We start from the raw sequence: 13,997 nt of genomic DNA, 5'->3' as shown, positions 1-13,997 counted from the left end.
CGATGATATATTGAGTACAAAAAAAAGAAAAGGGACCAAATGAGAACAAACGCAACATTTTTTTAAGAGAGAACAAACGCAACAGTTGGTTACCCTCCTGATTTATTTTACGTTTACTCATTTACAACAAATCTCGCGCCATCTCATGCTGATATTAATGACTTTATTAGATTCATTCTTGCTTCTCTTTAAAACATAACCCACGAAAGAACATTATTCATACATATACAACTTTGTAATGCACTTGAATATTTATTAGGGGAATCTTGACTAAGCAGGTGCATTTCATGTTTACATTTACATTTCCAATCAAATGATTTACATGGATTCTAGACAAGTCTACAAACGAGTGGAATCACAAGTGCGATGATTTTTGAGTTTACTTAGCTTTAAGATCGAATTCATGAGATAAGATACAACATCAATATGTATAATACCATGTAGCTTTTGCAAAAATATCACCATAATATACCTTGAGGTGATCGTTTATATTGATAAATATACCTCTAATACATAGTCATATCCTTTTGCAGAGAGATGTTGACAACTAACCACAGTAAGCATATCATAGAACATGTTTTAACGAAGTTACCCCTCCGAAACTCTCTTCATATACATTATGGCCAAAGAAGGTTGCAGTCTTTGATAATTTTGCAACTTTAATTTCATTTAACTTTTCGGGGAAAATGACTCAGGAGGGTAACCAACTGTTGAGTTTGATCTCATTTGGTCAGTTTCCTTTTTTTGTACTTAATATGCCATCGAATTGTTGCTTGTGTTCACCATAATCCTTTGACCGACTATCACATGTCAAAAGCCGGTCAAAATGGTTATGGTGAACACAAACAACAAGTTTGATGGTATATTGAATACAAAAAAAGAAAAGAGACCAAATAAAAACAAATACAACAGTTAAAAAATCATTTTCCCTAATTAGATTAGATCCATAATTTCTTCAGCAGAAAACACCAAGTATCTTCCTCACAATTTGCTTATTTTTTGGTTGAAAATCGTGAATCTCACTCGGTAATAGTTTCCAAACGCCCTTTTATCTTTCTAACATATCTCTCTCATTTTTTTTCCTTCCTTTGATTGGAAATAGATCAATGGTCAATCACTTATCCACTAGTTTATGCCCAATTTAGTTGAAAACAGTTTGTGATGACACAGACTTTTATCAATTCCACTTATGAAGCAATGATGATCAACTTGAATTTCAATTTCCCAAAAGCTCTACAATGGTTGGATTCTTTAAGATTTCAACAATCTTGAATAGATTCTTGGCCCAAAAACATATGGTTCATAAAAGCGTGTAAAGCTCCCAATTCTACCTTCATTTTCTATCTTTTTGACCAGGGTCCTAGAACACCCCATTCTTTCACAATAAAACCCATCAAAAAGAGACTCTTATCACTTATGACCCTTTTTCCATGTGCTCATGTATGCCACTTTCACCTATATCAAACTATCACTCATCCAATGTACGTATTATAAAGCACAATGTACTATTTGGTATAACAACGCACAAAAAAAAACAATTTTAATGCTCCAAGCTTGTATATATAACGTATAATTACAGCAAACAATTATATGCCAATTTCTCTACGAATGCTATTAACATTCTAACATTTTTATCAGTCTCACTAGAAAATCTCCATGTTTATCATCATCGTCGTCATCATCATCATAGAGTGTATTGATTAGAATCAGGGAAGTATTTGGACAGGAGAAAATGCTTCAGTTTTATCACAAGAACAAAAATTCCATAACATGGTATCTGCAACAATGCTACTAATAAATACCTGCATCAATATATTTAGCAAAAAGAGTTATTTAGAAAAGCCGTTTTTTGATAAAAAAAAACACACACAACACCTTCACTATTTGTTCTTGTAAAAGAACATACCATAATGGAGCAAATGAAGATGCGAGATCAAGAAAAGGATAAGGCCACCTGTTTAAGATTAAAATCATGTCATTGGTTAGTGATTCCACTTTAAAAAGGTTAAATGAAGTAATTTCATTGATTAGTTTATTATAGTATCCTATTTTTTTTTTCCTAGTACAACATCGTTTTTTTGAAAAATCTACAAATATTTAACAATTTCATCAATATACAAAATATTTTTCATGGCTATAACTGGATAGATTTTTCAAATTGTAATGTCGATAAAAAAGTAGATTCTATAAAACATAAATAAATGAAAATTTAGAGAAATAGAAAGAGGAATAGTTTACCAAAGTGCTATGCACGCATGAACAATCCACTGGAAAACAACAAAAACACAGGTCCAGAGGATAAAGTATGCAATTCGAAACCAAGGAAATCTCTGAAAAATAACAACTTTTTAGTCTCATAATACAAAAAAAAAATCTAAATTCTAATTTAATATCAAGAACCAGAAAATACAAATAAAAATACTTACCAAGCTATTCAATGCAGTGTCACCAAGCAAAAACACCGCATTGATGGAGTGCATATTAATAATGAACTGCACCATATAAAACTCCGCCATATTTTAAAAACATAAACCAAATATATATTTTTTCAATTCAAAAAAAAAAAAGTCACACTTACAAAATTTAAATTATAATCTTTAATGGCAAGAAATGGGACTATGATAAACCAGAAAACGCAGTCAGTAAGCACAACTGCACCTGCTTGCATCTGAAAAAAAAAATGAAATATTGTCATGGATTTTTCATTTTTTGTGTAAAGTTTTTGTAGTTTTATTCGTATTCTTGGGATTTTAATCCTTTTTTTTTTACCTGAAACATGATCTGAAAAGTATACCCCCAAAAGCCGGCGACTTGGCGAGGCTGTCTTCGATTTTTAGCGCCTATGATTTTCCTAGATTGGGGTAAATTGGTAATTTCATCTCTTACAGCTTGCTCTTCGTCTAATTCCTCACTTCTGTCACCACCGACTTTGTTGTGGTATTGATAGCATCCGTAAATTGACAACATGGATCCAATCTGTTCATTTAGAAACATTAAGAGCATAATGTGATAAATTGAATTAAAAAAATAGAAAAAGATAAAATAAAACAGCTTTAATAAAGAAAGAGAAAGAGAAAGAGTGTGTAAGAAGAATCGGATGATGTTGATGAAACATACCCCAAAATATATTGTTATCAATGTAAAAGTCCACCTGTAATTACCACCCAAAAAGAATCAAAGTGAAAATATTAGAATCAATATGTTAAAAACATATATTATAAATAAAATGTATAAAATTGAAGAATCAGAATAAAGCCATTCTGATATTTTACTTTCGAAAAGTTATCAGATCTTAAAAAAAAAATCAGGACACAAACAAACACCATAGGATTTAAAAAGAGTTGATAATTATGTCCTACTAATCAAAGTCAGGCCCCTAAGGTTGGTGCATATACTGTCCATAATACCCTTTGGTTATAAATTATTTTGAAGCAAAATTACTAATTTTGTAATGTGACATGGGTAAATTTAAAATAAATTCTCTTGTGGCAAATTCAGTAATTTAGTAAATGTAACATGTGTAAGTTGGTCAATTTTATCCATACTTGTTAAACAATGCATAAAGCCATAAACCACTAGTCAAATGTAATATAATACCCTTCGTATTTTTGGAGCAAAATCAATACTCTTGTAAATGCGACATGGGTAAATTGGTAAATTAATAGGAGCGTAAACTAATAGTCAAAATAATTACACCCTTGGGTAAATTGGTAACATTTTTTTTTTATTTGCAAAATCAATACTTAATGTGAAATGGGTAAATTGGTAAAATGAGGGTAATTCAAAGCATGTTATAAAGGAGAACTTGAAAGTTTGAATGGATGTAAGAAGAATTTAATAATACCCAACAAGATTCTTGAAAATAAAGTGGAAAAATCAAGAAAACTTACTGTGTGTAGTAGTAAAATATGCTGCCTCCATCAACAATGGCATTTAAGATAATAAGAATCAAGAGCACAAAAAAAGCAAATATTCTGAAAGTCATCAACCAAGCTGGATGGATTCCTTTCAAACATGGCTTCCAAACTTCATCATCATACAACACCCCTCCATAATCATCATCATCATTATCTTCTTCATCTTCATCTTCATTTCTATTTCTTGATTTTCCATTCAAGGGACCTTCATATTTTGTTATAAGATATGAAGACAAACACATTGCTGTTAAAACCCATACGACACATAGAAAAACTCTCCAATTTAACCAGTAATTTGAGGTTGTTGTATCAGCTCCCATCACTGGTTGCCACGTGTTCTTTGATCCTCCTGTCAAAAAATCCATTATGGTTTTCGATCACTTGTACACTCTTTTTGTTTCCAATTACAAACAATGCGACAAGAATGATTTTTACTAAAAGCGATTAAACTTAAATCCCCGAAAAAGAAAGGGAGATGGGTGTCGATTTTTTGTGGAATTTCATGTGATTAAAGTTTTGGGTATTTGAAAACTTTAAGGAAGATGAAGTTCATGAAAGGAGGCGATATATAGGAATGAAGGAAGTCCAAGAAAGACAAAAACTGATGCATTTTCTGCAACATTAATGGCTGAAATGAAGTATAACATAAGATTCTAAACTTTAGGATTGAATTTGCACAAAAAGATATGGATTAAATATGAGAGAAATATTGAAAGAAGATGAAAAGATGTGAAGTTGTTAATTGCAAGCAAAGGAAAGATGAGGATACTTACAGGAGAAAGCAAGGAGGTGTCCAAGAAGAAGAAGAAGAGATGCTTTGCTTCTTTGGTTTGGATATATTAATTATGTATTTATATCAAATTTTAAAAAAAATTAAAAATAATAATAAATAATAAGAAAAAGGGAGGGTGGTGATGTTGTGCTTGGAGTATAAGCTTCTGTTTTCTATGTGTTTTATATGGGAAGATTTTGGGGAAGAGAGAGCTCTGTTTTATGTGTAGTCTTATTATGTCGAAATTCTAATATAAATATAAAATATTCTTCTCCCATGCAATTATTTTATTCTTTTTTCATGGAGGAGTATTTGTCACCTGAGTTTTTCCATGAAATTGAAGAGAGACTGTGGTGGGGCCATTATTAAAGTGCTTTTGAATATGGATTTTGTGTTGGATTTTGCATTTTTGCTTATGCGTTGTACCCCATATCTTGATTTTGTAAAATCTAACTATTTTTTTAATGATATAAAACTTTTAGTGTTTGAGTTATATATAATATTAATACTTGGGTTTATTGTATGTTTCAAATATTTTTTGAAGCTAAAAAAACATGAATGTATCCGAAAGTCAATAAGCCTAAACTATTTCTATGTTTTAGGGAATAATATTAACTTAGAATCTTGTGAAAGAAGTTATAACTTTCCATGCTCATACAAGGAGAGAGTAGTGGACCCTTAAATTATCTTAACTTTCAAAAATATCAAGTATTTTCAATATGTAATATTTTTTAATGTGTAAATTTATTACAACGATATATATCATGTTGAGGAAAAGGAAATGATGCATAAAATATGATTTTGTACAAAATTGTAATAATAAAAGCTAGCAAAGTGAAAATGAAGTGACTACAAGAAAGACAAAAGCTTGTATGATTCCTTATATATAGAAACTTTTTATAAATCTACGTGGAAGAGATATTGATGGCAAACTTAAAGACAAAAGTCATGTGATTATTTGATTGATCACAAACATAATCTATTTTAATCATTTACATGTAAGATTATATCATGGTTCATCATTTGCATAAGACATAAATTAACAACTTTAACTTCCTATTTAAATTACTTTATGATGATTCGAGATTTTAACGGTTTATACTTTAATTATATGCTTTGTTTTTGTAATTTCTACTAATATATATATTTTAAGAAATTGGCAATATTCAGCTTTACTAAAATAACCTTAGATTACTAAAGATGAAAATCGTAAACTTGCCCAGAATGGCATTTTAGGAAGCTTATATGTTTAAAAAAAATCAGTAGGAAAATCATGCTCAAATATGGAATTATGTGAATATTTCATAAAGTACGTTCATATTAGGAGGGTCCATAAGTTTTCTTTGGGAGAAATATTCCCATACCAATAAACACGCAAAGTATTCCCCTATCTACTCTCTTTTTTCCAAAATAGTAATTCTAAAACCTGGAAATAAATACGCTGATCTTAAAATATTAAATATGGATGGTTTTTTTACTTTAAAAAGATATACAGATTTTTTTATCGTGTGATTTTTAACAATAATAATCTTAAAGAAGCAATTTAAAGTTTTAAAGTTTTAAAATTGTTAATGTTTAGATTTTACTATAAAAAGTAGATGCTTTTACTTGAGAGGATTATAACTTCTTTTTCCTTCCATAGACTAAATTTAGCTTTTGTTTATTTCATATTCTTTTATTCCCCATTTTCCAATTTGTTTTCATTATTTTTATTATAAGTAACTGGAATCTGGAACTCATAGTCACACACTCACATGTTAGTTTTTTTTTATTATATCATATAGATAATTTTCACATAATAAAATTTATTAAAATGTCGCAAACGATAGGAATGACTTATATTGTCTAATACACGTATATCAAAAATATGAAAAATCATTATATGGCCCTAACGATTAACTTGTGAATTTTCATCTATCAAAAATATTTTATTACTTTATGTTATATAAAATCATTGCAAAAGTATATAAAAAGCAATAAAATTATATAAATAAAATTGTTGGTCTCATTAATAAGTCGATGAAAAAAGTTGTCTTTGGTATTGTGACAAAAATTTAACAAATAAGTTCTAATGTTGTAGATACTTTACATTTACAACAAATAATTAAATTATCAATATATTTTTTATATGATTTTTTTGGATCCATCATACGGTTAACAACATTATTATTTAAAACATGGAGTCATGACTATAGATGTTTATCTGTAAAATAGGTTGTGGTAAATTGCCATAGAAACCACTTGAGCACACCAAACATATAATTTGTATGCGTAAATAGTTATATGATATGTAATGTATTAAAAATCGGTTTTTAGTTGAACCGGTATGGTGATTGATTTTCGGTTCAACCGGTTTAACCGTTTCGACCGTCAGGTCAGTCGGTTTCTATATTTATCATGTTTTTTTCCTATTTTTTTACACATAGATACATATATAAATCATAAATTTGATGTTTACAAGTTCAAACATTAAAGACACATAAAAATAAATTGTAGATGAATCCAAATACAATAAAGTAACACATAACCCATACATTTTAGTGTTTTATATCAATCCATATACGTCAAAAATAAAATAAAGTATAATACCGAAACAAAATATAGTTTTAGATGAATACAAACACATCAAAAAAACTTTATAACATTTATCATGTGTTTTTATTTAGAGAAAAACTAAATAGATTTGAAAAAAAAATCACCAAAGTTAATAATATAAATAGTTTTTTCATTTGTTTTTATTCGGTTCAACTGGTTTATTTTGACCGAAACAACCAAGTTTTTCTAAAAACCGTTCGGTTCAATCCGGTTCAGAAATCGACGTAAAACCAGTGATAGTTGAACCGTTCATTTCCCCGGTTCTCAGTCCGATCGGTTGAACCAACCTCGTCAAACCGGTTTTTAAAACATTAATCATATGTGTTAAGATTTCATTTCCTGAAGTTGAGTTTTCATAACTGACCATAGTTTTTAAAAAAGAATAATTATAGACAGATTATAATATAAATTATCAGTTATACATCAATTTGTAGTTTTTAATCCCAATGTATCATATGTTAAAAGATAAACTTTTAATACACATGATACAAGTTGTTAATGCATTAAACCTAACAAAATAAAAAAAAAATTGAATACAAAATGGATGGCATATATTGTATAACCGTATCTATTCATAACTTATATATATATATATATATATATATATATATATATATATATATATATATATATATATATATATATATATATTAAAGCGTATGTATATGTTTCCGAGCTTTTTTATATTGTCATGTTTAGCAAGCTAAGAGTAGGTTCCAAGTTAGTTTTCTGTAAAACTACTTAAACTAGCTTTTTATGATTTTTTTCAAATGTAACCTTAATTAACTATAAAAAACATATTTTCTAAATACTTTTTTATGTCATTTTATATATTCTAACTAGCTTATCAGCTAGTTTTTATCAAACATAATTTTTTATCAACTAGCTAACTAAGAGGTAGTTTTTCAATAAGTAGTCCAAACATATAAAACATATAATAGACTAAAACTTAAGGGTGACAAAAGTCGACACGACATGAAATGAAATTGTGACAGAATTAAATTTCGATTTCATGTTCGTGTTGTGTATGAGAAAAACGACGTCGTGCCGAGTTGTGTTCGTGTTCAAAATTCGTGTATATTCAGTAGCCTTCTATGTTAATTTTCTTTTATCGTGCTACTCGTGTTTAAATTATTTTTTACAAGAATTTACATACGACATTATACCAATGATTATTTTATTGTTATTTTTTGTTGTGTTATTGTGTTTTTATTGAGTCATGTTTGTGTTATCAAACAAAAACACACTATTGTGTTGTATTAGACAAAAATACGAAACTGACTGTGTAATTTGACACCTTTACTAAAAATGCAGCATGTGTTACAAAAAAAAGTTTCAAACTGTATATCATATCTTATCAGGTAAAAATCCAAAACAAATACGGAGTAAAAAACATCCTTACAGTCACATACACACAATAAAAAACATACTATAATCTTATTGTATAAGATACATATCTTTATTTATTTCCCCAAACATAGAGAAACTTATAGATATTAATCTCAGTGAAAACAAATTTTAAAAACACGTGTCATGTTCCAGCAACATGGTGTGTGGGGACACATGAATTCAGTTAATCATCTTATTTGCATGCAATTTAGAAAGCACATAAAGCATGAAGATAACTACACAAGTCGTAAAAGCGTGAGGACTTCCTTCCTAGTGGTGGTTCACTTGTTGATTTCTCGTTTTCACTCATGAATAAAACTAATTCACTCAAAATTCATGAATGATCAACTGCAATTACAGTTTTTTGATACATAATATTACTAAATAACCAAGTACCGAAGATTTTAAATTGCAATTATAGTACTTCATGATTCATATTAGAAAAAACTAAAGAAACCAAAACACATATCCATATATAAATCATGTCAACTAATTTGCATTTGATCAATGGTGTAGGTAGGTACCTTTGAGCTTCGTAAATGGTGACATGAATGCAGGTAACCGGATTGAAAGCATTGCGATCAGAGGAATACGAATACAGTAAAGCTCTGCAAATAGGATGACTAAATGATAAGAGCTAGCATTCACATTTTTAAAGAGGCCAAAGTTTGTTAATTACCCAGTTAGAGTAAACATTCTATAGCCAAACTTTTGTTAGCAAGAGGGTTGTTTGTGTTATATAAGAGGAGTAAAGCTTGAGCAAAACTAAAAAACGAAGATGATGAATTCCCAAAAAGTAGTGTAAATGGAAACACTACACATGTACATGGAATAAATGGTTAATAGGTCAATCAAGTTTACATTGTAAAAAGGACAAATCGGTTGGCAATCAGTTCATATGTTTTGTGCAGTGTACCAGACGAGCTAGCTAAGCAAGTGTTTAACGTAAAATAGTAAAAGATTTAACTAATTAATAATATAAATAAATATATACTATTTCATAGAGCATAAAACTAAAAAAACTTGGATAATAAATAAAATTGATAGCTGAATTAGTCATGGATGTAAAAGTTTATTATGAATTAGTAGGAGTGTATGGTATCCCAAGTCTTCTAAAAATATTTCACAGTCAAAGATATGATTTGTGCGGTCAAAGACTATACTTGAATATTACAATACTAGTTATAATCTACAGAAAACACGGATTCAAAAATAATTATATTTTTATAGTAAAAAGTCATTATTATTATTAATTATTTATTTTAAATAAATTACTAATTAAAAGATTTATATTTTTTTTATTTATATAAAATTATAATTGTTGATTCAAATAAATATATGAAATTATTTTTCAAGACATATGAGATAGTATTTACTTGTGAATTAATGAAAAAAATAATAACATTGTATTTACTTGTGAATTAATGAAAAAAATAATAACATTATATTCTGTGTATAGTTTAGATTAATTCTTTCATGTTAATGCACCATTGATATTCTTTATGTATTTTTATCATGTTGAATGAAAAAGTTATTGGCTTATCCACACTTTCGGGAAGTATTCGTATATAATTTATCAATCATTCCTAATCCTTTTTTTTTCTTTCTTTTTACTTTTCCTCTACTAATACCCTTAGATTACTACGAATTAAGATTTGTAAAAAAGCAATTAAATTATATTTTGTTTACATTTATACTTGTTCAATAATTCAAGCATAAATACATATTTTACTTATATACTACAATAATATTTATTGAAACATTATATTTATGCTTTTTTAAAATAATTTTTTATATAAGTTTTTATTCAAATTATACGGTTTAAAACACAAAAATATATATTTATTTTTTTATAAAATGGTGAGAAACTAACATTCTTAAAAACGTTTTTTAAGTTTTCATAAGTATAAATATATTTTTTTGTTTTTAGAAGTAAAAATATATTTTTAGAGGCATAAATACATTTTTTTAGAAATATAAGTACGCATTTTTATGATTTTTTAAAAGTTATATATATATATATATATATATATATATTACGTCTTTAGAAGTAAAAATATATATTTTAGAAATATAAAACGTACTATTATGTTTGTATAAGTGAATCAAAGAAAGACCTCATACCGGACAAACTTGAGCATCCACTTTACTAGCATTGCATCACCAGATGTTTTGTTCGAAGCATAGGCTATCACTCATCCTCTCTGCATGACAACTGCTCCCAATCTGATGATTAATGCATCACAGAACACCACGAAATCCTCAACTACCTCAGGAAGTGTCAAAACCGGCACTTCGCAGAGTCGCTGTCGCAGAGTCTCAAATGCAGTCTGTTGTTCAGGGTCCCACCGGAAATCCACCCCGTTCCTCATCAGACGAGTGAGGGGTACTGCAATCATGGAGAAATCTTGTATGAATCTCCGGTAATACCCAACCAATCCCAAGAAACTCCTAATATCCGAGGGAGATTTCGGAACCTCCCACTGCATAACCGTCTCGATCTTGGCCGGATCGACCAAAATCCCCTCCTGGTTAACGAGATGTCCAAGGAACTGAACCTCTCGCAACCAAAACTCGCATTTCGAGAACTTGGTATACATCTGTTCTCACCTCAAGGCTCCCAATAGCTTGCAGAGATGCTCCTCATGCTGCTCTCTGGTCTTGGAATATACAAGATATCATTTATAAACACGACGACTGAGCGATCAAGCATCAGCCTACATACCTGATTCATCAGATCCATGAATATTGTCGGCATGTTGGTGAGCCCAAACGACATCACCACGAACTGGTAATGTCCGTAACGAGTCCGGAACGCAGTCTTCTCCACGTCCTCCTGCCTCACCCTGGCCTGATGGTACCTTGACCTGATGGTACCCAGACCTCAAGTCTATCTTGCAGAACCAAGATGCTACCTGTAGCTGATCAAAGAGATCATCAATCCGCGAAAGTGGATAACGGTTCTTCACCGTCAACGTGTTCAACTCTTGGTAATCAATGCACATCGGGTGTGAACCATCCTTCTTCCTTACGAAGAGAATCGACACTCCCCATAGAGAACTGCTCGGACGGATGAACTGCTTGCCTAACAGCTCCTGTAGCTGAGATGACAGCTCTAAGGTGGTGCTAATCGGTACGGCTCCTTGGCGATAGGGGCCGCACCTGGCACAAGGTCGATCCTAAACTCGACCTGCCTCTCCGGAGGCACTCCGGGTAACTCTTCCGGAAACACATCAGCGAACTCCCTGACGACTGGAACCTCTAAAAATGAGACCTGAACCACAACCCGCATATCCACCACATACGCCAAATAACCTGCACACCCGTACTGAATGTACTGTCGAGCCCTGGCGGATGAGCAAAACCCTGAACCCAACCTTGTGCACTCACCATAGATAACCAACTCCCCCCCCCCACTTAGGGTTCGAAATACCACACGCTGACCCTCGCAGTCGATCATGGCACCGAAGCGACTCGGCTAGTCCATGCACACTATCACACAAACTTTGTCCATGGGAATTGGAGTCAAGTCAATCGGAAAGGAAACCCCGAAGATCTCTAGTTCGCAACCGCGATAGACTGAAGATGCAGAAATCTCGTGTTCGTTGGCGATGGAGACTCGTAACGGACACTCTAGCTCTCCTAAAAGAAAACGAAACTCCTTACTAAATGACCGGGAGACAAATGACCGACTCGCCCCTAAGTCAAACAATACCAGAGCAAGCAAGGAGTGCACTATGAACGTACCTAACATAGGTACAACACATATGAGCATAAAATAAACATAATCAATAAGATAAAGGATAGAAATATATCGGTCACCACATCTGGTGCTATCTTGGCCTCCTCGGACGTGAGCTGGAACGCATGTCCCCGAGCCCTCGGGGGCTCTACTCTACCCTGGCTCCCATCAGTGATCCTCAGTGTAATTGGCGCGGGAGCCTGCACCGGCTTGGCGGCGAGCAACAGACAGTTGGCCTTCACGTGGCCAACCTGATCACAATGGTAACAAATCCTCATACTCGAAACTGGGACGGGATGACGGCAGTCCCTCACATAATGCCCCTCATTGCCACATTTGTTGCACCTTCTACCAGATCGATAAATCCCAGAATGAGCCTTCCTGCAATTCCTATAAGTGCGGTCGTGCTGACCTCCACATCTGGAATCAGCAGTCTTGGACCGCTTCGGCGCCGGTTGCGACTGCGTCGGGGGCTGCCTCTACTCTCTCAACTGCATCTCAATCTCAAGCTTATGCCACCTAGCGGCCTCCCGTAGCTCCAGTAATGTGTTACAACGTTGGGTAGAAACAAACTATCTGATGTCGGTGTTGAGCATGCTCAGATAACGTGTCATCTGAGCCTGCTCGGAAGCACACTCCGGGAAAAACATCTCCTTATCAGTAAACATACAGGTGACCTCCGTCACTGACTCCAATCCCTGTCTCAAATCCAAAAACTCCTGTGCCAGCCGCTCTCGCTCAACTCGCGAAATGTAGCGAGTGTGGAACATCTCCCTGGACTGATTCCATGTAACCGCAACTCTCTGCTTATCAGAATACGACCCCGTCATCAATGTCCACCAGTCCTTCGCTCCGGACCTCAGCAGGTTCAGAGCACACTTGACCTTCTGGTCAGTAGGACATGAGCATGTGAAAAATCATCCCTCAATGTTAGATAGCCACCTCATGGCTATGATCAGGTCTTGAATCCCATCAAAAGTCGGGGGATTCATGTTATCGAAGTCCTGGTATTGAAATGTCCGACCTACCCCATTGCGGAGGCTACAGTGGCAGCCGTCTCAGCTATGGATGCATAGCGCTCATCGATGTACTCCACCATGGCAGTCTTGATAGACCCAAACATCTCCGACAACTGTGCCCCGGAATAGTGCAAAAACCTCATTGTGTAGGATCTCCAGAATCCTAGCATCCAACTCCTCCGGTATCATCTGACCAGTGGTCCATGTAACTACTGCTGGCCCGCCCTGGTTACCAGCTCCTGATCCTGATTCGGATCTGGTCTCAAATCGCCTCATAGTCACCATTATGAAAATACACCAGAAAGAAATCAGATGCTCCATATATTAACGGGGAACCAACTCCAAACTAAATCCCAGGGGTTGTGACTTCCTTGTTACGTGTATGGGTCCTATGCTTTCAGCAGTACGGTCCCATACTACCTTCCATACCTACCCATATGTGTCTCAAGGATCATTACAACGCCCTAACAATATACATAAGCATAGGCGAACACTCAATCCTTGCTCCGAGAGGAAGGCTAAACATCTCACAACTGGTCAAATGACCCCGCACAACTCATCCA

The 13,997-nt window shown here is 32.9% G+C and overlaps 1 protein-coding gene across 2 annotated transcripts; it reads right to left on the bottom strand.

Moving 5' to 3' along the window:
• Nucleotides 1-1,527: 1,527 nt before the first annotated feature.
• LOC111891682 (uncharacterized) lies at nt 1,528-9,273 on the bottom strand. 2 transcript variants are annotated; one of them, XM_023887752.2, is made up of 9 exons: nt 9,198-9,273; nt 3,891-4,266; nt 3,118-3,151; nt 2,770-2,976; nt 2,579-2,668; nt 2,427-2,492; nt 2,239-2,330; nt 1,907-1,954; nt 1,528-1,802 (listed from the first exon to the last, which is right to left on the bottom strand). In XM_023887752.2, the coding sequence occupies exons 1-9, from the start codon at nt 9,247-9,249 to the stop codon at nt 1,685-1,687; spliced, it is 1,083 nt and encodes a 360-aa protein (XP_023743520.1). In that variant the 5' UTR covers nt 9,250-9,273; the 3' UTR covers nt 1,528-1,684. The 2 variants fall into 2 exon arrangements, with proteins under 2 accessions (XP_023743520.1, XP_052626395.1); XM_052770435.1 differs by lacking the exon at nt 9,198-9,273 and adding an exon at nt 4,691-4,959.
• Between the last annotated feature and the right edge of the window lie 4,724 nt (nt 9,274-13,997).

This window comes from Lactuca sativa, chromosome 4 (assembly GCF_002870075.4).
Source record: "Lactuca sativa cultivar Salinas chromosome 4, Lsat_Salinas_v11, whole genome shotgun sequence".
Classification (NCBI taxonomy): Eukaryota; Viridiplantae; Streptophyta; class Magnoliopsida; order Asterales; family Asteraceae; genus Lactuca; species Lactuca sativa.
The sequence above is the reverse complement of the archived record's forward strand: the minus strand, read 5'-3'. Positions and strand labels throughout refer to the sequence as shown.